This window comes from Pithys albifrons, chromosome 19 (assembly GCF_047495875.1).
Source record: "Pithys albifrons albifrons isolate INPA30051 chromosome 19, PitAlb_v1, whole genome shotgun sequence".
Lineage (NCBI taxonomy): Eukaryota > Metazoa > Chordata > Aves > Passeriformes > Thamnophilidae > Pithys > Pithys albifrons.
Window position 1 is genome coordinate 1459498 of NC_092476.1, and position 23722 is coordinate 1483219.

The following is a 23722-nucleotide window of genomic DNA, read 5'->3' on the forward strand; positions in this document are numbered from 1 at the left end:
CCTGTTCTTTTAGAATGAGACCATCTTAAAACTGGAGGCTCGTGTCCAGCAGTTGGCTGTTGAGGCTGAGAACAGTCATTTGCTGCATCAAAAGCTGTCCCAGGAGAAGATTGAAGCAGAGCAGCAGTACCAGGCTGTGTGTTCAGAACTTCAGGAGCTCCAAGAGAGGTAATTAAAGAACAGCTGCTGGTTGAATACTTAAGAATATGGAATTTCCACGAGTAAACATTATTAATTTTGCTCCAAACACACAGTGAATGGTATTGGAAAATTTTAATGGAAAAGTATGAATTGATGTCAGACTCATTCTGGACTGACTCAAGTGACCATCCTAAGGAGGGTGTTACTTTTCATTATTTAAGAGCAGCACATTCTGTGAGAAGAGCAGTGGCACAAGCAGACATTCTGTAAACTGATACTGAGCAGGGAAAATGCCAAACCATGGAAGCAGTTTCCATATTCTGTTTGCTGCTCCTTGCAGGTTCCACTCCCTTCAGAAGGACAAGGAGCGTGTCATGCAGGAGCACAGGGAGAACCTCCAGCGCCTGCAGAGCAAGTTCGATGTTGATCGAGATGTTCTAAAGCAGGAACAAGCTCTGTCTGCAGCCAAGGTAGGAGGGGCAGGACAATGGGGGTATTTTTGGAGTGGTCTCCTCAGTATAAATATAAATATCAATATGATGCTGTTCAGCTCTGAGTTACTCGTGGGGAGCAATGAGGCTGGAGAAGGGACTGGAGCACAAGTGCTGTGGGGAGAGGCTGAGGGAGCTGGGGGTGTTTAGCCTGGAGAAGAGGAGGCTCAGAGGTGACCTCAGCACTGTCTGAAACTCCCTGAAGGGAAGGTCTGGCCAGGTGGGGGTTGGTCTCTTCTCCCAGGCACTCAGCAATAGGACAAGGGGGCACGATGGGCTCAAGCTCTGCCAGGGGAAATTGAAGTTGGAGAGCAGAAAGAAATTCTTTGCAGAAAGAGTGCTCAGGGATTGGAATGGGCTGCCCAGAGAGGGGGTGGATTCCCCATCCCTGGAGGTTTTTCAACTGAGCTTGGCCGTGGCACTGAGTGCCATGATCTGGTAAAGGGACTGGAGTTGGCCCAAGGGTTGGACTTGATGATCTCAGAGGTCTTTTCCAACCCAATCCATTCTGTGATTCTATGGATGTGGCACTGAGTGAGAATCCACCACATCTTGATCCAACCCTACTGTGATCACCAGCCCAGGGCACAGAGTGCTGGGCTGGTGATCACAGTGGGGTTGGATCAAGGGTTGGACTTGATGATCTTGGAGGTCTTTCCCAACCCAATCCATTCTATGATTCCACGAAGTTTTGGGTTTAATTTTTCATTCCCAAGTTTGGCTGAAAAACCACCTGAAGTTGACTGACAATCCTGGTGTGTGTGTCCATGCAGGTGGAATTCCCACTGCTGAGCAGGACAAAATACAATTAATGCCCTGCTTTTGTTTGTTCTGTAAAAATCTTGGAGACCACAGGATTTCAACACACTTAAAGACTTAATGTTTTCATAAAGCTGCTTCCATGAGGGAAAATATGTTTTCCAGAGAAAAACCAATCCTGCAGATCTCATAATATTGAACATTGTGCTAAATATTTATATATTTGAGAAATTATTTTTGTATTTTGCAAGTGTGCATTCCACTCAAAATGTGGTACCTCTGGTTTGTTTCTGTGAAAGCATCTGGCAGGTTGATGTCTCCCAGTATGCACAGATAGGTATTTAGTATATATTTAATATAATTTTCAAGCTAAATAATTGTTGAAGAGGCTCATGTTTTAAATGCCATCTATTAATCATTAGAGCCATGAGACAAGTGGGGTCTTACATTTATTTGCTGGAATTCTGTGAGCTTTGATGTTTCTTTACTCCATTGAATTTACAAAGTATTTTTCTTTCCATCAATTTGTAGTGTCAAGGTGTATTTTACTGTTAGGGATGAGTTTTTTTGGTGGTTTTTTTTACATTTCCAAGTTCACCACAAGGCCCAAACTGATGTATCCAGAGCTGCAAACTCAGACAGGTTTTTTTTTCCCCAGGTAGGTAATTTTTTCCAATTTTGGGCAGCTGTGAGAAATAAATTGAAAAATGCCAAAGATGAATCCGTAGCAATAACGAGGAGTACAACCCCCAAATCCCTTTTCCTGTTAAATCCCTGCAGACATCTGATGTGATTGAGGAATTGCAGCTCAGTGTGGCCCTGCTGAAGCAACAACTGCAAGAATCAGAACATCAGAGGCAGCAACAGCTGAGGGTGAGCCCTGACTTTCCTACTCAGGGATGACCAGCCCTTTTCCCTCTTCTTGGGTGATTTAAATGTTTCAATAGCCACACTAAAATGCACTTCTATATAACATGCTTGCTTATCTGTATTCATAAAAATATCTAAAGTGTCACCTTATGCTTAAAGGTTGATTTAAAAGTGGGACTAAAAGAGGCAAGAGCAGAATTTTCACAGGAATTTTTCGCCTGTTCCTTGCAGTTCCCATGTTAAACAAAACAGTTGAAATGTGTGTTGGTGGGTTACAAGAAACATGTCAAAGAATGATGAATGTCTTTTTTTTATCATAAACTGTAAGCATTTTAAAAGTAAGTTTCAAAATTGTTTTTAATTTTGTCACTCCTGAACAGCTCGGTGCAAAATTCTGTCTTCCTGTAGGCATTTAAAGGAATGGGGGGATAATGAGTTCCACATCTGTGTCATGTATCAGTTTTGTTGGAGTTTTGGCATCTCCTTCTCCTCCAATGTCTTTCATTTCACAGTTGATATAGTACAGAGTGGCATTTTAATAGCTCAGGAAAACAAGTTGGTGTTTCTCTTTGGAAAACATGAATCATGACTTTCAAGATAGTTTTGTTATTTGCTGTTGGTTGAGGTTTTTTGTATGTCAGAGGATTTTTTGATGATGACATCAAGCAGATTTTTAATTTTTATGGACTGTTCTATAGAATAGCAAACGTGTGTGTTTGATTGCCTTGAAATGGAAGAAAAATGGGATTTGCTGGTTTAGAATCCACGTCTCTTGCCTTGCAGGATCAAGAATCCAAGGTCCAGCAGGACAAGCTTCACTGGGAGCGTGTGTGTGAGAAAAGGGTAAGGTTTGCAGCAGAACAACCACCCTGGGCACATTTCCTGTGGTGTTCTGTACAGGAGGGAAAGGCCTCAATCCTGAGACCCTCAAAGTAGTAACATTTTGGAATCCAAGCATTTCACAATGTTTGGAAAAACAATGGGAGAAGTTCAAGGAATACTTTAAGTACAGAGATATCACCTCTTATTGCAGGAACCTGCTGCCCAGTGATGGAGGCTGGGAAGGCATTCCCAAAGAATTGCCCCTGGAAGCCTCTCCTGTTACTTGGTGCTTTTGGTGACAGCTGTTGCCTACTGCTGTTAGAGAAAAGATAATGAACTGAATGAATCTTGGCCTGTTGTCAGTGTTCACATGTTCTTCCATCCTTCTTTTCCCCCAATATATCTCTATTCCATCCTTCCCCATGTGTTCTCTATATATTGTCAACATGCACTGGTTTTACATCAGAAACTTAAAGCAAAAAATGTAATGCTCATCAAACCCACTTCATCTTAAAGCACTTTGCAAATGCTGGCTGCTCTTTTAGACTTTAAACATCAATAGGTTTCAAGTTCAACTTCAATTTGAGTGACATTATGTGCAGCTCATGTTGAGCCAGAGGGTGCTTAGATGGCTCTTTAATTGGAAGGGTGTGTGTCTCAAACATGTCATTTCCAAATGTGGCAAATTTGTAACATAAAATAAGGGATTGTGATCCCAGCTACTTGTCACTTGGTAATAGCATTTGGGACATGAATTGTAGGGAGGTTTTGGTTTGAGTTAGTCCCTTCTGCTGACTTAAGTCAAACTCTTTTTTGTTGCAAGATCTGCTTTGGTTTAAACCTTGCCTACATTTTTCAATCAAGTTGTGGGTTTTATGAATGTTGAACTCAAGAAAAATCCAGGATTAGAGTAATATTGCAGGTCAAAATAAGAATATATTGGCATAATTTGGGTATGCTCTGGTCACTGAGGTACAGTGGGCACTGATTTATTGCAGTACATCACTTTGGTTTATTGGCAGACATCACTTCCTCTGCAGATCAGCACAAATTCAGTGTTTCCAGGCACCAAGTAAGGTATGAAGCTGCTCAGGGGAGGTTCAGCTTGGATTTTAGGAAAAGGCTCTTCCCCCAGAGGGTGGTGGGCACTGACCAGTCTGCCCAGGGCAGTGGGCACAGCCCCAAGGCTGCCAGAGCTGCAGGAGGGTTTGGATTATCCTCTCAGGCACAAGGTGGGATTGTTGGGGTGTCTGTGCAGGGCCAGGAGTTGGACTGGATGATTCCTGTGGGTTCTTCCAGCTCAGGATATTCCATGATTCAAAGTCCAAATGCCTCACATCTACTCTATGAAACTTCTGTGTTGCCCTTCTGTCCTGTGAGTCTTGAGTGGGGTTTGAGGATCTTTTGGGGGAAGCTCCTTGGCATGGGCTGAGAGCACGTCAGCAGTGCCCCCACACCAGGGACTGCAAACAAGGGAGCAGAACCTTTATTTTTGGAGTAAACTGTTATTCAGCTGTTGGCTGTTATTCAGAACCTTTATTTTTGGAATAAACTTTAGGGCAATTTGTCTATTCCTAAGTTCTGATGTAACTGTGTTTTCAAAACTAAATCTTTGTGAAAGGAGGAGAAAAAAAACCATGTGAATAATCTATGGATATAAATCCATAAAACAAGATAGATTGGCCCATAAAATACTGAAACAAGCTTGCCTTCAAGTAAAGGAATCATGAAGTCTCTGCTGCAATCTGTTCACTTAAAAACCTGCCCATTATCTAATGATCTTTATGAGTCTACAGTGGCTTTTGATGTAGGACACTTAAACATCAAACAAATAATAGGCAGGAGCCCTCAGTGTCACTGTTTGATTAAATGTGCTTATCTGCTGGATCAGGAACCAGTTGCACTGATTGGCTTTACAAGCCAAGGAAACACCTGCTTTGTATAAATAATCTCCTGCTTGTTTTCCAAACCCTGAGCTCAGCATAAGAGCAGTGACAGGTTATTCCTGAGAGCCTTTCTGGAGCTGCTGTTCAATGGACAGAATTTACCAGGTTTGGCAATTCCTTCTGTGCTCTGATGGACAGTCTGTGGCTCTGGAGGCTCTTGGAGCCCAACTGAGTGTTCAGCCCAACCTGGAGAGAACACCCACAAGGAGCTGCTTGAAGCAGAGAATCCCTGAATTTGGGGTTTCATTGGACTATACATTTATTAGAACAGATTTTTCTTTATTCTAGTGACTTAATAGCTTGTAATAGAACAGATCACTGCAAGTGAGTGAGGGATTTCCTGTGCTTTCCATCTCAAGGAGAAAAATCCTGTTTTCCTTGAGCAATCCTAAAGAAATACAAACTCTCATATTTCATCTACCTTTGACAAAAAAATATAATGAAAATTCATGGTTTGGACCCTGCCTGGGAGGTGCCAAATTCCAAGATTTTGTACCTATTTTTGAGTTTTGTTATTATCATCATCATCATTTTCATTACTACTCCTTGTTTTATTGCTATTGTTCTTTAGGATGCTAAATGTAAGATACTATTTCTATTGTAAGAATTGATCAGAAATGATTCACTGTGGGAGTTCTCAAACTGGTAAGTAAGAGCCCTGCACCCTGGAGAATACAGGGCACTATTTTAGGCAGATTTCTATGTGCTTTTCTGGGCTTATCTAAGGAAAATCTAGTTTCTTTTTTTCTGTAATTACTGATATTTCTTTATTGTAGAGAATAATACTCACTTTGAGAAGAAAAACAGCTCTATTGACTACATTCTCATTCTTCATTCTGGTAACCCCTACTCTTGCATTTCACACAATATTATAAATCTCTGGGTGTTCTCAACATCAGTGCAAAAGAAATACGCAAATATTTTTTAGAATTTAAAATAACATTTATTTGTTTTGAACCATGACATTGTTTGAGCTAAAATGTGGTGGTTGTTTTCCTTCAAATGGCAGATTAATGTCATTCAGAATGATCTGGATAAAGAAAGAGAGGAAGCTCAAAAGAAAATCTGCAAACTGGAGGAGACTTTGAAGTAAGTGAATCTGGAATAATTGTTGAGCCATCCCTGATGTTTTCAGTAACAAACTTAGGCTTTGTCTCATCTAATGACCTTCCTGTAGTCTGAGTGGGTTTTCTTCCCCTTGTAAAGCTGCACCCTCAGGGTTCCCAATCAATCAGAAAAAGGAGAAACAGCAAAGCAAGAGCCAAATCTCCCAAATTTGTTGCCTTTCAAGTGGTGGGAGTTGGGGTTCCTGATGCCACTGGTCTTGCCCTCTCAATAAATGGCTCTGGGTTCAGTTCAGGGGGGGTTCATTGTGAGTAAATAATCCAAAGTAGAGGCTTGTTCCTTGGGACTGTTTTGGGGAAAGGGATAATTTGAAAGATGTATTTATTTAAATGGTATTTTAACTTGATCTAGTATATGATGTGTGTGATTTTATATTTTATGTACTATCCATAAATTACAACACTGATGTGGGGTTTTCCTCATTGGTGCAACACTTTCTTGGGCCAATACTTGTTTTTCACATGGATCCAAGGCTTGGGGAAGGGACCTGCAGCAAACAGAAGACACTTCCCATTAACTCTCTTGGAGCAGCTTCTTTTGTCAACCCTCTACATTAAAATCCAATCAGGATGCCCAAGTTGGGTGTTCTCTGAGCAGGGGAGAGTTTACCCCCAGCAGAGACTCACAGGACAAGATCAGCTCCTGTTGTGCTGCTTCCATTTTTGATTATGTAAAATGTAACTTCCATCTTTTCATCCACAAATTCAAAGTTATTGAAGTAATTTCTGGGGGAAACAGATTATTCTGGGACAAACCAGGAGTTATTTGCTAAAACTATTCAGTTAAATCTAACAATGTACCTTATCTAGGCTGAGAGAGGCAAGTGAAGGTGCTTTAATTCAATAAAAGTCACAGGGCTGGAGCCTGTATTTATTTCTATAATCTCTGAGGTATTTGGCATAAATAGAGACTATCTTAAATCACTACAGACATTAATAAAAATTCCAGCTTTTAATCTTGGAATTCTTTACACTGACTATTATTTATAATTTTGGGGAGATTGAATTGTTATCAACTGCACTTAATCTTTTAGTATTTTACCATCTGATTAGTTGATAGTGAAGTTGCATTAATTTCCTTCCACATCTTTCAAATAAAGTGTCAGTTTGCACTTATTTCTGTTCATCAGACAGGTCTGATTTGCCTGCCCAGCTGGATCCCCATGTGGGTGCTCTCAGTGCAGAGTAAACACTCTCCAGGCAGTGTCTGGGAGTGGGTGAGTGTGCTGGGGTTGAATTTCAGCTATTCCCAGGCTGTGGCTAAGCTTAGGTTTAGGTTTGAGTTAGGGAGGCTTTGGAGACTGAAGTTTTAGGGCCCACTAATTAAGACCAGTCCCAACCTTGTGCTTGGGGTGAGTGACTCCTTTGACAGAACTGGGGCTGGATCAGCTCCTGGGATTGGGGAGCCCTGGAGACTGTTCAGCAGGTTAAAAATGAGCCCTGGAGACTCTTCAACAAGTTAAAAATCATTTACTATTTCCCCCACAGCAAATGATTAATCCCATTCCTGCTTTTCAGTGTGTCCTCTACTATGAGCTACTCCCACTCATGTTTTCCCACGGTCACTTCCATGTCCTCTGACACTCTGGTTCTGTTATGCTTCTATTTTTTTTGATTAAAACTATTGAAAATTACTTAGACATTTCTAATATTAAACTATATATAACTCTCCCAGTTTAAATGGAAAGTGTTTTCATTTTGGAGGTAGCTTACTCTTTAATAAAAATCTTTACTGCTCTTCTTTTGGTTGTTTTATAGCAGGGGTTTGGGGTTAGTTTTGAGATTAGTGATGGAATTAGTAATTCTAATAAGTAATTCTTTTGTAATGGAATAGAAATAAAAATTAGCTTTCACATGTGATTTTGCCTGGATGGGACAGAAGTTGGCAGATTGATCAGGGTGGATTTGTGCTGCTAAATATTAAAGATACTGTATTTAGAGGAATATGGTGCCCAGCATATATTGCCTGGCTGGTTCTTTTAGGTTTTCACTCTTGTGCCAAACCTCTGGGTCTGCTCTCTGTGCATTCCTGGCCAGGGATGTGTTGGTGTTGGGGACACACTGACATGCCCAGGGTGGAGGAAATGCTGATCCTGCAGGGAGAGATTTCTGGAAGCCAAGCCATTAATTTTAGCCCCAGTGTTCCTGGGCAATATTAAGATTTTTTTTCATGTATTTGCTCATATATATATATATAAGTACTAGATAAGAAGCAGTGCTATTTCTGGTGGCAGAACTGGATGGTTTCCTCCTGGCTCTTTGTCCTCCTGACAATCTCCTGCTCTGGATTGTTCACAGATCCAAGATCTGCTGTGAAAATGCTTTATATTGCTCAGTTTCTTTGACTACTTGCAGAATGAAATTAAGCAACTACAAGCTAAGGCAGACAGAGTAAATCTTGAGAAAACAACCTTGTCTTGCACGAGATGGGTGCAAATAAAGTTCAGCATCTTCAATAGGAAGGTGCCCTGTGGAATTGCACAGCCCAGCAGGTGCATGGGCGATTTCTCGGGGATGCTTTGATGTGAATGCACTTTGATTCTGGAATGGCCACAGGATTCTGTCTGGAGTAGCTGCTGAGCTGCAGGCACATGGAAGGGGAAGTGGGGCAGGTCTTTTAGTGGGGGTTTCATTATTATCATCATTATTTTCCAGTGGTGTGACAGCAAACAGGGCTGGTGCTGTTCAAACGTGTCCACACCGACGCAGAATGAAAGCGGTTTGAGGCATCGTGTGGAATAGTAAAATCCACAGTTCTGGAAGGATCTTTCACTTCAAGTGCCACAGTTTCAGTAGAAAATAGAGTTTACATAGTTTTATGGAAGGCTTTTTTTTAATTCCTCTGAAGTTTATGGTAGAAGTATCTGTCAAACCAAATCTTTTGCAAAAGAATTGCTCTAACACTCCTGACTGTTGGTGGTGACTTGTAGATAGAAAATTCATATTTCCTTCTGTAGTGCATGTCACAGGCATTGCCTAATAGCAAAAGTCACTCTCAGAAATGCTCCAAGGGGTTTTCTAGAATGTCCTTTAAATGGCATTTCTGTAAGAACAGAGTTTTCTCAAAAAGCTTCTCTGTAATTACTTGGGGGGAAAGGTTGTTTCTCTAATCCCTGTGGTTTGGGTGCATAAAACTTGTCATGAGAGGGGGCTGCAAATAGACTCAACCTCTGCTGTTCTTATCTCTTCTATGAAGCAGGGGAGGAGGAAATAAAGAGGTATATAATTTGTCACAGTCCAAACTGAGTTGAATAAAACAGAAAAAAAATAAGGAAAAAAATCTGTATCCATTTGTTGCTGAAGAAATTTTATGGAAAAGAAAGAAAAGGCTTTGCTGCCTTTATACAGTGTTGTTATTCAGAACAGCCCCAACATCATCTCTTGTGTCTCAGTCTGTGGAATTTGGATGCTTATTTATTTAAATACATTTCTTTTGCCTCTGATTATATTTTAGTATCAGATTATTTCTTATTTTAGTCTCCTAGACTATAGGGAAATATTTCACATTTTGTTGAAATTGCAGCCACAACACCAGCTCAGCTGGAAAGGGCTTTGGTTCTGCCACTTCCATTCTGGAGTCATCACAGAATCCCAGAATGGATTGGGTGGGAAGAGACCTTAAAGATTATCTGTCAACCCTGCCATGGGCAGGGACACCTTCCACAGCCCAGGTTGCTCCAAGCCCTGTCCAACCTGACCTTGGACACTTCCAGGGATGGGGAATAATAAGTTTGCACCCACATGGACCTATAAAGTTTGTCAATCTCGAGTCTGAGGGATTTTGGACTAAATTATAAATATACTGAGGGGTTTGAGGCTGTGATCATCTGGGACCTGCCTGGAAATGCAGAATCCCCTTCTTGATGCTGGTTCCTCAGGATGGTGGTTGTGATGGATCTTGTGCTGGAGGGAATTATGGCACCTGATTGAATACTTTGCTTTTCATGTCTCATACACAAATGAACATTTCCTTATGCATCTAAAATGCAGCTTTTCTGACTTCTTTTTCTTCTGTTCTGTGGTGTGATTGAAGGAAACAATTTTTCAAACCCCACATTAGGAGAAATGAACTGAAACTCCCCCTGTCCAGGTGCTGATGTTGGACACTGCAGGGTCAAGGAATGGATGCACAACATCTTCAGTCCAAGGATCTACAACCTTCTCCCTCTCATTCTTTGCCTTTTTTTTAAATCCTGTCTGTGGAGCCAAGTCTGAGCACTTTGCAAGTGGGGATGACACAGAGCAAATGCTGAGCAGCTGCTTTATCCCAAGTCACTTCATAAAATTGTTTGTTTACATAAGGAACTACCAGCACCTCTTTTTTTTTTTTTCCATGTCTTCTCTACCCCTTGTCTGAACTTGTTTAAAATTCTTCTAGGGAAGAAAGAGGGGCTAAACTTTCCAGAAACCAGCAAAAGTGCTCCTCTGTAGTAGCAGATTTTCACAATACTTTCTCAAACACACACCTGAAGTTTTCACAGTATTTTGGGATCTGTTTTACACCCAAAGGTTTCCAGCCATGACTTGGTGTGAAGGTGGTGCCTGTAGGTGTTCAGTAAAAGGCAGAAATGAAAATAATTTACAAGATTTTTGCCTCATAGAAAGTATCTGACAAAAATGCATTTGCACTTGTGTTTTACTGAACCAAGCAGGAAAAAATGTTATATTGGGAAGGAAATATTTATTGGTATGAGTTGGAACCTGAGTCATTTCTTTATGCAAAGGGCTGCTCCTTTTCACCTCCTGGTGTGGTTTGTCAGTCATTTGGTTATTCTGGATCATTCCTTCCCTGACATTGCCACAAGATCCATGGAGCTGGAGCTCTTCTCAGGCTTCTCCTGTGGTTTTAAGCTTGGTATTGATCCCTATAAAGCCTTGAGGGAGTGGCTTTGATACCACACTTGCTAAAAAGACAAGGCTTGTGTTTGTTTGATCTGAAGGGCTCTTTTTGCTTTATTCAGAGCACATAAAAATGCATCAGATTTTAGCACCAGAAGTTGTATGTAAGGGTCCTCTAGTCTTTATGATTACTAATATCTTGGAAAAGTCCCATGATGTTTACAGAATTTTTCTTTGCAGTATCAGAAAAGGGACAATGTAAAGGAATTGAGGCTACAGAAATTTGAGAGAAGTGAATGTTGAACATTCTGCTGCTGAGCTAATAAGGAGGGAAACAGATGAAGGCAAGGGAAAACAAACATGTGAAGATAAATGGCAGAAGGAGGCAGAATAAATAGCAGTGAAAATAATTTCATTTTGTTTGCAGTTTACAGTGGCACAATTGTTGGATCCCAACATTTTTGAAAGAAGTTGTATTTGGGCTTTTCAAAATTATACGGGAATAAGATGTTGGAAAAAAGGTGTGATTTGCAGTAGATCTTGAGAATTTGATTGTAGCAGATCCTTTGAGAACCTTTTATTTAAACAGCTGCTTCTTCAAATACTCCTGGATGGGCTTCTTGTAGTGCTGTGCATCATAAATGCCTTTGCACACAGAAAAACAGCAGCCTGAGAGTCATCAATGCAATGATAAATAAATACAGGCAGTGATGGCTTTAACCACAGCTAATTTTTGATTTCTTTTTTCCCTTTCCTGCCCCTCTAAGTCGAATCCACATTCTGAATAATTGCTTGTTGTTAATATTTTTAGCATAATTGCCTAAGCTGTTTTCCTGTAGTTAATTCCATTTTCCCTTGAAAATGAAGCATTTGTGTGTGGAGGGAATTCTTGAAGGAATGGAAAAGCTATTACTATTTAAAGCAGGAACTAATTAAAGAAGTATGAGCAGGCATTGTCCTTAATTCCAAGTGTTGCAATCAAGAGCGTTGGTAGGAGTTTGGACTCATGTTTATTGTGTTCAGCACTATCTTTTATTAAAATGTTGAGTGTTGTCTTGTCACAACAGTTGCAATATGAGGAAAAAAGCCTGTGATTTAAACCCTGATGTGGCTGATGGAGTTCTGATACAATTTTTCTCTTCAAAACAGATCTGTGTGTGGTTTTGGTGGGGTGGGTTTTGCTTCCCCCTGTAAGGAGCAGTGGAAAACCAGCCCAGCTGTTCTCCACTTGGTGCCCTGAGCATCTGCAACCTTTTAGAGCCGAGGCAGGCAAAGTTTCCAGCATATTGTAAACATTCCTGGAGCCCCAGCAAAGCCTTGCTCTGGGGGCCACCCAAAAATGGGGGGGCTTTATTGAACAGCCTCACTTAAAAGCAAAAATTAAAGGTTCTGTTAACTCTTTACAGCCTCCCAGTTTCTTGCCCCTCTTTCTCTGGAGACCATGAAATATGTTTTGGAAGGGAAACTCCAGTTGTACCAAAACAATGGAAGAGCTGGTTTTTAACTGGTGGCTCTGGGACTGTCCTGTCCCTCCAGATGGTTCTAGAGGTGCCATGTGACACCTTTCTGGTGATCACAACGAGGAAAGTGGTTCAGTGTGATGGGAAACTGCATGAAATGAGAGGTGTTGCCTCCTTGCTGTGGTGCTGCAGCACTTCATTACTTGCTGTAATTGCTATTCTAATAATTAATTAATTAAGGGTTATTGCTATTGCATTTGCTGATTGTTTATACAAATAATTAACACAATTGTCAGAGTTATTCCCTTATTATTCCCTTTGAAATCAGCTGTTTGCAGATCATATTTTTCAGATTCAGTGCATTCTATTTCAAGATTATAGGACCCAAAACATTGTTGAAATGAGAAAAGCCTTCAGTTGCCTAAAGAAAGTCTTACAGAAGATTAAACTCAATTACTGATTGTTAAAAAGCATGAAATGGTTCAGGCTGGCACCTTTTTGGGTCACTTAAAAGCTGTCTACAAGAAAAAGCTGTTCCTTGTTGATTGTGGTGGCTCCACTTCAATGTCACTTGATAATCTTAGTTTTGCTTTCATTTTTTAATGTACTTTGTGCAACTTTCCTTCAGTTTCATCAACAACACAATCAACCTTCATAGAGGACTTGAAGTTACTAATTCAGACATTACTTGTAATGAAAGTTGTGAAAATCCATGCCCACCATACCAGCCTGGAAACCAATGAGCTGAGTGGACACTCATCATCCCTCAGAATTAATACCTGTAATTTCTGGTACAACAGGGATAATGTTATTACTCTGAATCATAAACTACAACAGTACATTTATTTTAGCCATAAAAATAGTTACCTTAAGCAAGTGGAATGGCAGGATGAGTTCTGTGTCCTTGTAGCTCCTTGCCAGGCTTGATGCTGGTTTTTCATCTCCGTGTCTTTGGTTGGCCAAGCACTCTTGGCTCTGGCCCTGCTCACACAGCTTGGGCTCTGCTTTGCTGGTGTGAGGTGATTCTCCTTGCCTGGCTCTTCTGCTCTGCCTGGTGATGTCTCACAGAGTGTGCCCTTCAGCTGGTGTATTTTATTCTCCCCCAGCCCCCTGTGCCTCAGTGCTGCTCTCTCATCCCCATCTTTCCTTCTTTGCACCCTTCTGGGTGTGTCTCCTGAATCTCTTTCCTGGCTCTTGCTGCCTTTCTGGCCCACCTTTTAATTACAGCCCTGTCTGGTTTTCTCTAAGCCATTATCTCCACCTGTCTCTCTAATTCCTCCCTCCCTGCTGCTCTTGTTGAGCTTTAGCTGCTGTCTCAGCATGGCAAAGCCATGACCATTAATCTCTGTCCTAATCCCCCTCCCTGGATGGCTGAGCCTCTCGGGTGGATCTGAATCTGGGAGGCAGTTTCTGCAGCACTGAGCAAAATCAGAATGTTTCCATTTCCACCACATTTCCAACTCTTTTCCAGCCTTTGAACTCACATCTCATTCATCATTCCACAGTTGCTGTTTGCACAGCACCCAACACAACAGCACCCTGTCATTATTATAGTGAGAAATAGGCAGAATAATTATTAGTGTGTTTTAAGCAACGTCTGGTTAATTTGTGAGCCATTAATTTTGAATGCAGTGCATTGTTCTTCTTGTTTCAGTGTGATGCTACACACATGGAGTGTTCCTTACTCTAAATTAATTAATGGCTTTAAGTAATGGTTTAGTTGTTAATGTTATCCCCTGATTTATTTCAAGCATAAGTATATAGTTTAAAATAATAATTATAGTGTAAATATTCTTTGTTATAGGTCACTTAAGGAATGCAGACCAAATTTCTGTTGTTAACATCTCAGATTATGCAAACTGTAGGCACTTTATAAGTGGATTCATGCTTTTTCTCATAAAGATAAGCTCATCTTATTCTTAAAATCAGGGAATGAATGATAAAATTATTCTTGGCTTTATATTTTTGGCTGTATTTCTTTGAAATGCTGAAACAAGTTAGAAAGCTTTCTAACAACTTGGAAATATTGAAGTGCCCAGGGACAGGATAGGGATGATGTTTTGAAGGCAATAAATATTTCAGCTTCACATTTCAGTCTTTCTTCTTCTCTGCTTTGATCTGGCTTTGGTTTAGTTATCATTCTGCTCCAATGACTTCCCACTGTCTCTCTTCCTCCCTGCAGCACCAGGAACTGTTCTGCAAACATTCCAGATGTTGGGCTGCTGTGCTGGGACAGCCCTTGCTGCTCCTGCCCTTGGCAGTGCCACCCTGGGCACCAAGGATGCCCCAGCCCTGGCTGGGTGAGCTGCACTCAGGCCCAGAGCTGGGATTTCACCAGCACTGTTTGTCAACACCAGCAGTGCAGAAAAAATAAAGTGGGTTTTTTGTGTATTTCAGAGATTTTCTGCTACTACTGAAGCGTTTTTGTTACAATAAACTGACCAGTGACCCCTTCCTTTACAGCTCTGTGGCACTTCAGGCCTTAAGCCATTATTTATGGAGTTGAAAGAGTTGGTGTTCTAGAAGTCAAATCAGAGGGGCTGTTGTGTGGAGTGGTTTGTAGTGGTTGTGGCACATGGATCTGGCATTTGGGGATAAATTGATTTAAGTGCTGTAATTGTGCAGAGTCCTGCTGGTGCTGTGGCACCTCTGGGATCAGGAGCAGGATTGTGGCTCAGCTTATATTCCCTATACAAATATACTGGATGGATCCTTGACTCTGTAGTTTATAACAGAAAATATTAAAGTGAAACTTCTGAATTTTGCTTCTGCATGAAAAGTTTGGGTATGTTTTGGTGCAGGTTTTATTTTTAGCTACGCAGTTTGCTGTGTGTTCTCTAAGAAATTCTGCTCTCCTTTAGAAAAGTGGTTTTTTAAATCTAAATGGTCTATATAAGTGGTGATAACTGCTTTTGTTTCAATACAGATTAGTAAAAGAGTCAATTTTTTAATTTCTTGTGTCATTAAATAAAAACAAAAGCTGTTTAGAAAAAACCCTCAGCAATATTCTCCTTCAGCTGCCTCCCAGCTAGTGAATAATTTGGAATTTGGGTAGCAAAGCAACTTCCCTCTGAAGTGTCAATATTTATGAAAGAGAGGAAGGAATGGGCCAAGACTTGAGTGAGTACAGCAACTCTAAATCCATGGATTGGTGCATGTGTGTGAGGTGGGATCCCCAGGGCAGTGGCAGCAGGGTCTGGCCTGGCCCAGCAGGATCTCAGCCTCAGCAGAAGGGCTGAAGGCTCAGCCTTGGCTGCTTTGCCCACCCCTCAGCCTGCTCTTAGCCCTGGGATTTAGTTTTAAGTCATCCTGTGAGGAGCAGGGACTTGGCCTCAATGATCCTTCTGGGACCCTTCCAGCTTGAGATATTCTGAGACTTGTGTTTATCACAGACATAAATCCAGGGTCACAATAACCTGTTTGAGACTTAGACAGGAGATGGAGCCTGTCCCTCTTGTGGAGTCCATCAGAATCTGAGTTTCAGGATTATTCAGTGGCAAAACACATCCTTGCCATTGAAATTCCTTGCTCTGGGATGTGATGGTCTGTGCTGCCAGCAGGTTTGGAAAACCTGGCAAAGGATTTGCATGTTTGAGAATTCAAGCCTGGTATAATTTTATAAGAAAACATCAGGAGTTTCATAGTCTGTTTTTATTTTCTGTGTCACTGCAAAGCTCTCCAAGCTACACACAGGGAGGTTGGGTGTGGGTTTGCTCAAGGGGTGTCAACTCACTGTCCATGTGCCCATGGACATACACATTCTGCACATCTGTGTGCTTACACTTCATGGCTAAAGGTTTGTAATTTGATTTATTGGAGGGGCTGAGACCCAGCCAGGCACATCTCCTGCTCTGGTGTGCTCTTGGTGAGCCCTTGCCTTGGTCCAGGGAGTGGTGGGAGCCCTAAAAGTAACCTGTTGGTTCATCCAGCAGTGGCTGCCACATCCCAGGTTGGATTAAGCTCCCCTGTGACTCCCTGCATTGCCCTGTGACTGGCAGTGCTGGAGTGTCTCCCTCTGGTTGCTGTTCCCTCTTGGAAAGCATTTCCCAAAGCAAGGCAAACATTTCTGATTAGGCATGAAGAGGGAGTGTGTAAGATGTTTGTATTTCCCATTTATCAGTGCATTTCAGAGTGCTGCCTTGTGAAACTGGAATTCTGGGCTTCACAGTCAACTTTCCCTGAGATGGTTTGTGCTGTGTAAGGTTCCTAATTCCATTGCTGTCTCCTTTATGGACTGAAACAAAAGGAATTTGCTGCTTTTTAAATTGGGGCCAAAGAGTAAATTCACCCTGTTTTTACATTCAAGCCGGCTCAGCTTTAGGGGATTTAAGTGATGTAATTGTGTTGTATTGGGCCCCACAACTAGTCCAACTGAGAAAAAATAATCTTCAAAGTGAATATTTTAATGCTTCATGCAAGGCACATTGCTCAGTGTCTTGGGAAAAAAAGTGAAGCTTTTCTTGCATCTGTGCACCCAGGGCCATTGTTGTACAGGTTTTCTAAGCTTCTGTACAAATCTGAACTGCACAAAAAGTAGGGAGCACTGGCTCCCACATCCTTAAAAACCAAGTTTTATTCCTAGTTATAATGAGGTGTTGCATTTATTCATGGGATTAAGTCCTTTAAAGAAAGGAAGGTGCATAAAATCAGATTCCTCCAAGTTTGCATCGTAGTATTTCAAAATAATAATAATATCTTCCTAAGGAAGGAGATGCATAAATTTGGAGCCTCACCAAGAGCACGAGGACAGACATCTTGTTTAGATTTGTTGTTTTTCCATCTGACTGGACCAAAACTGTCTTGTGACACTTGGCAGTGTGGATGTGAACTCAGCACTTCAGTTCATACCACTTTAAACTCTGGAGGCATCATTGATGTGCCCATTCTGAGAAATGGTGTGAGGGTTTGGTGCCTGAATTTTTGATCTTTTGGATCCTCTGTGGTAGAAATTTAAATCCTAAATGGTCTTTTTGCCACTTGAATTTAGATGGGGAAAAAAATTGATTTTGGTAGTGTTGTTTTTTGCTGTGCCATTTTTAATGTCTCATTAATGAATGGAGAATATGGGACCTTAGATTAATAGACAGATATGCCCCCCCTGCCAAGGGGTGCAGGAAATGGAGTTGCTGAGGCTGTGTAGGTGTGAGGGATGCTTTCTAGCAAATTTGCACAGGTGCTCTATGAACACAAACACAAAATCTGTAAACAATTATCACCAAAAATGTGATACAGGATGTTGTTTTGTTTTCTTCTTTTCTGTTGGGTAAGAAAGGCAGTTTCCTTTTCCTGTAAGGAAAAGAGAAGTCTCCCAATATCTGTTATTCCATCAGCTGGAAGGTACTAAAATAATTTATTTTTCTTTAAAATATGCATTATGAAAAAAACTATAAAAATAAACAGTAATCCACTGACTCAGGATTTGTGGCACGTCTTTGATCTCTTTGCTAATGGAATTCTCCTGCTCTCCTCCTCTGTGAAGATGTAGGATTATGTTCTTTACTCCCATTGTCAAAGTCTGGTCTGCAAACCACAGAAGAGGATGTGAATACTGTAACTTTGGGCTTGGCAGCTTCCTGACCTTCCCAAAGGGCTCCCCCAGTGCTGGAGTGGAGAGGCTCCCCCAGTGCTGGTGAGGTGACACACTGGGGGGACAGGGCTGGGCTTTTCCTCTCTTCTCTGTCAGCTTCTTTGTTTTCTGTGGAAATCATTTCTGTCAAAATGGGAGATTTATGGTGAGGTGTGGCTGTGAAATGGACAAGTCAGCCCCAGGTCTCTCTGGTGTGTCCCCTGGTCCAACCCTGGGTGGTGGAGCCAGTGTTGTCCAGCGATGCCACCACCGTGTTTCCAGTGGCTTCACCCCAGCTCGGGCTCCTCTGCTGCCCTGGGGCAGGAGAAACCTGGCACAGGAAGTTATAAACACTGCCTGGTTGCTTCCTATTTGGGGAATCCCATCATAATTTCATGAATATTTACAAGTTACCAGAATTATTGTCTGTGTTGTGTCAATATGGTGGTTGTCTCTGTTTTGTTCATGTGTCTATAAATATAAAAAGTATTTATAGATGCATTACTTTTGATAAACCATCACGTCTGAAAAAACCCAGCCTGATTTCTATAGATGTGTGGGGTTTAATATGTCAGATAGTGTAGACTGTTCCTATTAAATATCTTTGCATAGAGATTTAACATCTGAAGAGGCTGAATAGGTATTACAGAATTATGGCTTTCTAATAGATTAAGAAAGTACCAGATGTCACCATTCCCCTGCTTTGCATTTGGAGATTTGACAAGCAGAGAATAATCCTGCACTTTGTCTGAGCAAAGATGGCACTGGGAGAACTTTTTAATTTGGGTTTTTGGTTTTTTTTTGAATGTGAGAAGATGATCATGCTGAAAGGAATTTATTTAGATACTGGATGTGAGAAGGTGATCATGCTAAAAGGAGTTTGTTTAGGTATTGGATGTGAGAAGGTGGTCATGGCAAAAGGAGTTTGTTTAGGTATTGGATGTGAGAAGGTGATCATGCTGAAAGGAATTTATTTAGATATTGGATGTGAGAAGGTGATCATGGCAAAAGGAGTTTGTTTAGGTATTGGATGTGAGAAGGTGATCATGGCAAAAGGAGTTTGTTTAGATGTTGGGGTGGTTAAATATAATTTAATTAAATATAATTTATTATTAATTATATAATGTTACTATGAGGAAATTTTGTTGATGAAATTAGAGTAGCTCAGTTGGATAAAACTTGGTTGCAGCAATGCCAAGGTCATGGGTTCAATCCCCTGTGTGGGCCATTGACTTCAGAGTTGGACTCGCTGATCCTTGTGGGTCCCTTCCACCTCTGAACAGTCTGGGATTCTGTGATTCTCCAGCGTGTTCGTATCTGTGACATTTAAAGGTTAAAAGAAGGGGATTCTCCAGCAGATAGTGAAGCACTGAAGCCAACATGGACTGTGCAGGTGAGGTGTTGTTGTGGAACTCAACCAGAGCAAGCGAAAATAACTCGGGCCTTCCATTCCCTCCTTCAAAGCCCTGCCAAGGGAAGTTGGGCAGGAGCTGGGACAGGAAATTGGAATCTCACTACTATTTTCAACTGCTCTGGGGTTAAAGGGCTCTCTTTTACACCAGCACACTCGTTCTTTCATTTGCTACTTGAACTCTGCGCTCTCTGTGCCTTTGCAGGGAGAAGGAGGAGCAGCTGCGGCGGCTGACGGAGCTACAGAGGCTGCAGGCGCAGCAGGCAGGCGCTGCCCTGGAGGAGTTTAAGCGGCAGGTGGAGCTGAACTCGGAGAAAGACTCCGCCGAAATGAAGCAGCGGGTGAGGAGGTCACAATGGCAGCCTTTCTGCGACTCTGGCACAGTGGGAGAGCGGGTTCTGATCTTCTAATGCCAGAGACACGCTCCGCTCGGGAGTGCCACATCAAACCCCAGCACAATGGAGCGCCTTTGCCGGCGAGGCAGAAAGGGATGCTGGCGGCTGTTTCATCTCTAACAAAGCCACAATTGTCGTTGTGACAAAGATATCTGCGGTTGTGATACTGATTAGGCATTTGGCAGGAGTCAGAGTAGAAAGTGTTGGTTTGTACACCCTGTGGGACGGCGTTTGTGTGGCTCTTCCTCCTCTTTTCCGACGCCTCTGTCTCCCGTTAACGAGCTCCTGTAATCACATTGAGCCCAAGCAAGGGCAGGGCCGCTGGGGCTGCTGAAGTCACGTGCACAGGATGGAAAAATCCGCTTTTCTGTCCCTAAAAATCAGGGGCTTTGCGTAATTTGTGGAATTTGAGTGACAAGATTTCTTATGGAGCACACAGGGGTTAAATCCTCCTCCCTGGAACTCCACAACCAGCCCAAGGGGTGAAATAAGGAGCGAGCGACAGGTGATCAAAAGGAAGGGGAGAAAGGGGATATTTCCCATCAAGGGGCGAAATAAGGAGCAAGCAACAGGTGATCAAATGGAAAGGGAGAAAAGGGATATTTTCCCAACTCCCTCATGTGATGAGATCTCCAAAGAGAACTGCAGGTGTGATCGTGCCTGCCCATGGGCTCTGTTCTGCCTCACCCACGGAACCAGCCTCGCTGCTGCAGGCTGGCACTGCACTGCATTGCTCAGGGTGCCACCCTGGAACTGAGGAAATTCTCTGTTTGTTGTCCTCCTGAAGCTGCTTTTATGAAAATCTTCATTGCTGGTGTTTTTAAGACCAGTGTGGACAGCAAATAATAAAATTTGGAAATTAAAAAAGCAAGAACAAACTTGTAAAAGCAAGATGGGTTCAGCAAACTGGACCCAGGAGGGCAATACAACTAATCCTGCAATTTAAATCTGACTTTTTCTGTGCTATGCAACTCTCCTGCAACTTCTGCATGATGACTTAAAGTAATATCCTAATTCTGCTCCAGGAGGGGTGTAATCTAATTCTAGAAAGACTAATAATAGTTTAATTCACTTAAAAGACCTCTAGAAAACAAAAGCAGTCCAGAACCAAAAGAAAGTGCAAAAGAATTTGGAAAACTTAATCAATTGTAATTTTAAAATGACAGTGAGTTTCCTTTAGAATATTGCCATGTTCTGGGAAACTTTGGAGCCAAATTTTGCTGTGCTCCATGAAACAGCCACAGGTTTACTCTGTCCCTGCTTGCCTGCTGAAATCTGGAAATAGTCAATGATATTGTACAATTGAGTAGTGCTGTTCTACAGGAGCCAAGGGCCAAGGAAATACATCAAAGCTGTAGCTCTCTTCATACCTTTGGCCTTTCCCTTTATTCTGCATCCACATTCAGTTTAGATAAATCACCTGGTACACTGGAACGTGCTGGAAAATTCTCTGTTTTGTGGTTAGGTGGGATGTGACACTTAGAGAACAACAACTGCAGTATCTATAGCAACACTGTACTTTAACTGCATTAGAAATGCTGGGCTTCTAAAGCCACTTTTGGGGTGTGGTGGAGTTAATTATGGAGATGAATAGGATGGGCTCTGGCATTTTCAGTTCTTGTAATCAATATTTGATTCATTAGTTTGGCTCTGTGATGTTTTTTTTGCCATCTGCTTCCTATTTTGTCAAGCTTGTGATTGTTAAGAGTCACCTGATGCCCAGTGATGGCTGAGTGGTGGGTTTTAACTGCAGGATCTGCCTTTTTTTTCCAATAATAACTAACAAAAGGGGAACACTACATAGATTATGTTGTGATACTTTAGATCTGGGGGTTCCTGGGTTTGACAAATGAGGATCAGGAGCCTTCACTGCACTTGCAGGAAATATGTGAATAATGTGACCTAATGAGTAAAGCCAGAACATTTTAAGAATCTTTGCACATGTTTTTACTATTTCAACATTTTAGTATGTTTTCATTCTGTTAAAGACAAAAAATCCTTCAATGCAATAAGAAGATCTGTTATTTTGCTGGTTTTATTAACCTCAGTCAAATATGGCCATGGATGTACAATTGGAGTAAGTTTGGAGAGGGCAGAAATTATTCATAAAACATTCATTGAAGTCCCTTTCCTTAATGGCAGACAGTACAGTGAGGTCCCAGAGCTGCTTCCTTGCTCTTCTATTTTACTGCTTTCTATTTGGCCAACAGCTCCTAGGCCTGCACCTTCCTCTGTTGTTGAAGTACTTTCCCAAAAAATGCTTTTCCTGCTCCAAGAACTTTCTTTTCTCCTCCTTTTTCCTGGCTGGGGAGTGATGTCCAGGCCAGTTGGCACAGACATCTGTTGAAGGCTGAGCACTCCCTTAGGCCAAGCAGGAGTTTGGCTTGTTCTCCAGGAATTCATGTGTTTCTGCTTTCTGGGTAGCAGATGGGCTGGTGGCAGACCCCACTCCCTTCTCTTTTTTAGGGAGACAGTTTGTAGGGAGAGGGTTTATTCACTCTTGTCTTGGGGTTTAGATGGAAAAATAACTGATGAGTATGCACTGTAGTACAGGGGGTTTTAATATATATATATACATTCCCCTGGAAACTTGCCTAATGTACAGCCAACAGTTGGGCTTTTGATACAAAAGCCTTTGTTAATTGAGTTGTGAAATTGCTTCCTTGATGCTGTGTGCTGGAATCTGTGGCACTCATTATTCATAGGTGATGACTATCTTCAGAGAGCTTCTCTTGCAGCCAAATAATTCTCTTTTAAGTTATTTTCTGATTTAATGTAAACTCCCTTTAAGTGTGCAGTTGATGCACTGACTCACACGTGATTTCCCTTGAATTTCCACAGGCAGTGGATTTTTGAGTGAAATATATTTGAGTCTTAAATAGGCCTAGAAAAAAATATTCACTTAATTTTGATGGGGTGTTCACAACTGTTGAGTGAAAACCTGAGCCAAGAGTTCTGTAATCAGGGAGTGGCATGACAGAGGTGATCACTCTGTCCTTGGGTGACTAATAATCCTGCAGTGCCTGAATATTCATTTTCACTACATACAGATGGTGGTGTTGCCATTCCCAACAAGTGATATTCACCTCTTTGATGGTTTACAAACAACTGTAGAAATGTCAGAACATTTCAAGCTATGCCCTTTTTTCTTTCTTCAAATTAAATATTCCCTTTCTTTTACCATGTAGATGGCAGAGGTTGAAGCTGATCTAAGCAGATCAAAATTGCTCCGGGAAAAGCAATCCCAGGAATTCTCCAGGCAGTTGGAAGAGATCAAGAAAAGATATGAACAACAGGTCAGTTCTTTGCTCCTGCAGGTGGAGGGGAGGAGGGACACCCCTTCCTGCAGTTGTAAGTTAATTCTCACTGTGTGTTTCTGTCCTATAAAGACAAATAAATTTATACATATGCAGTTTATTTGATGGGGGATGGAGGAGGAAGAACCTACTCAGAAAATATTTTGGTTTCCTCTTTGCAGTCCTTTGTACCTCCAGCTCTTTCAAATTGTTTCCCAGGCTTACAGGTGGCAACACCTCTTTTCATAATCACCAGATTAAATTATTTAATGCATCATCTGTTTTCCTTCTGGTCAAGAACCAGCAGTTTATTCTTTTTATCCTGTTTCACGTGGGGAGTGTTCACCCAAATGCTTCTTTTGGCCCACTGAGAGCGATTTTCTTTGTTGTGATGTAATTTCAGGGTTGGGGAATGTCCAGGAAACATTTGGGTGGGGACAAGAAAGTTGAGTTTAGTGATGTTGTGAAGTGTAAAGGGAAAAACAGAAGTAGAAGAAGACAAATGATGGCATGGGAGAGGTTTGAGAGCTGCACAGCCCATCAGAGCTGGTGGAAGGTGGGACTTGGCCATGAAACTGGAGTGGCCTCTCTTGGTAACACTT

The 23722-nt window shown here is 41.7% G+C and overlaps 1 protein-coding gene across 6 annotated transcripts in view; it reads left to right on the forward strand.

The window, feature by feature from the left end:
• CEP112 (centrosomal protein 112) overlaps positions 1–23722 on the forward strand; it is a 185118-nt gene that overhangs the window by 36954 nt on the left and 124442 nt on the right. For all 6 annotated transcript variants that reach the window (XR_011699438.1, XM_071574015.1, XM_071574014.1 and 3 more), the window contains exons 13-19: positions 14–168; positions 482–611; positions 2172–2264; positions 3045–3104; positions 6039–6118; positions 19635–19770; positions 23013–23120. Coding sequence is in view for 5 of the 6 variants with exons in the window: in XM_071574015.1 (XP_071430116.1) it covers positions 14–168; positions 482–611; positions 2172–2264; positions 3045–3104; positions 6039–6118; positions 19635–19770; positions 23013–23120 (762 nt within the window). In the remaining variant the exon portion in view is untranslated. The remainder of the gene's footprint in view (positions 1–13; positions 169–481; positions 612–2171; positions 2265–3044; positions 3105–6038; positions 6119–19634; positions 19771–23012; positions 23121–23722) is intronic.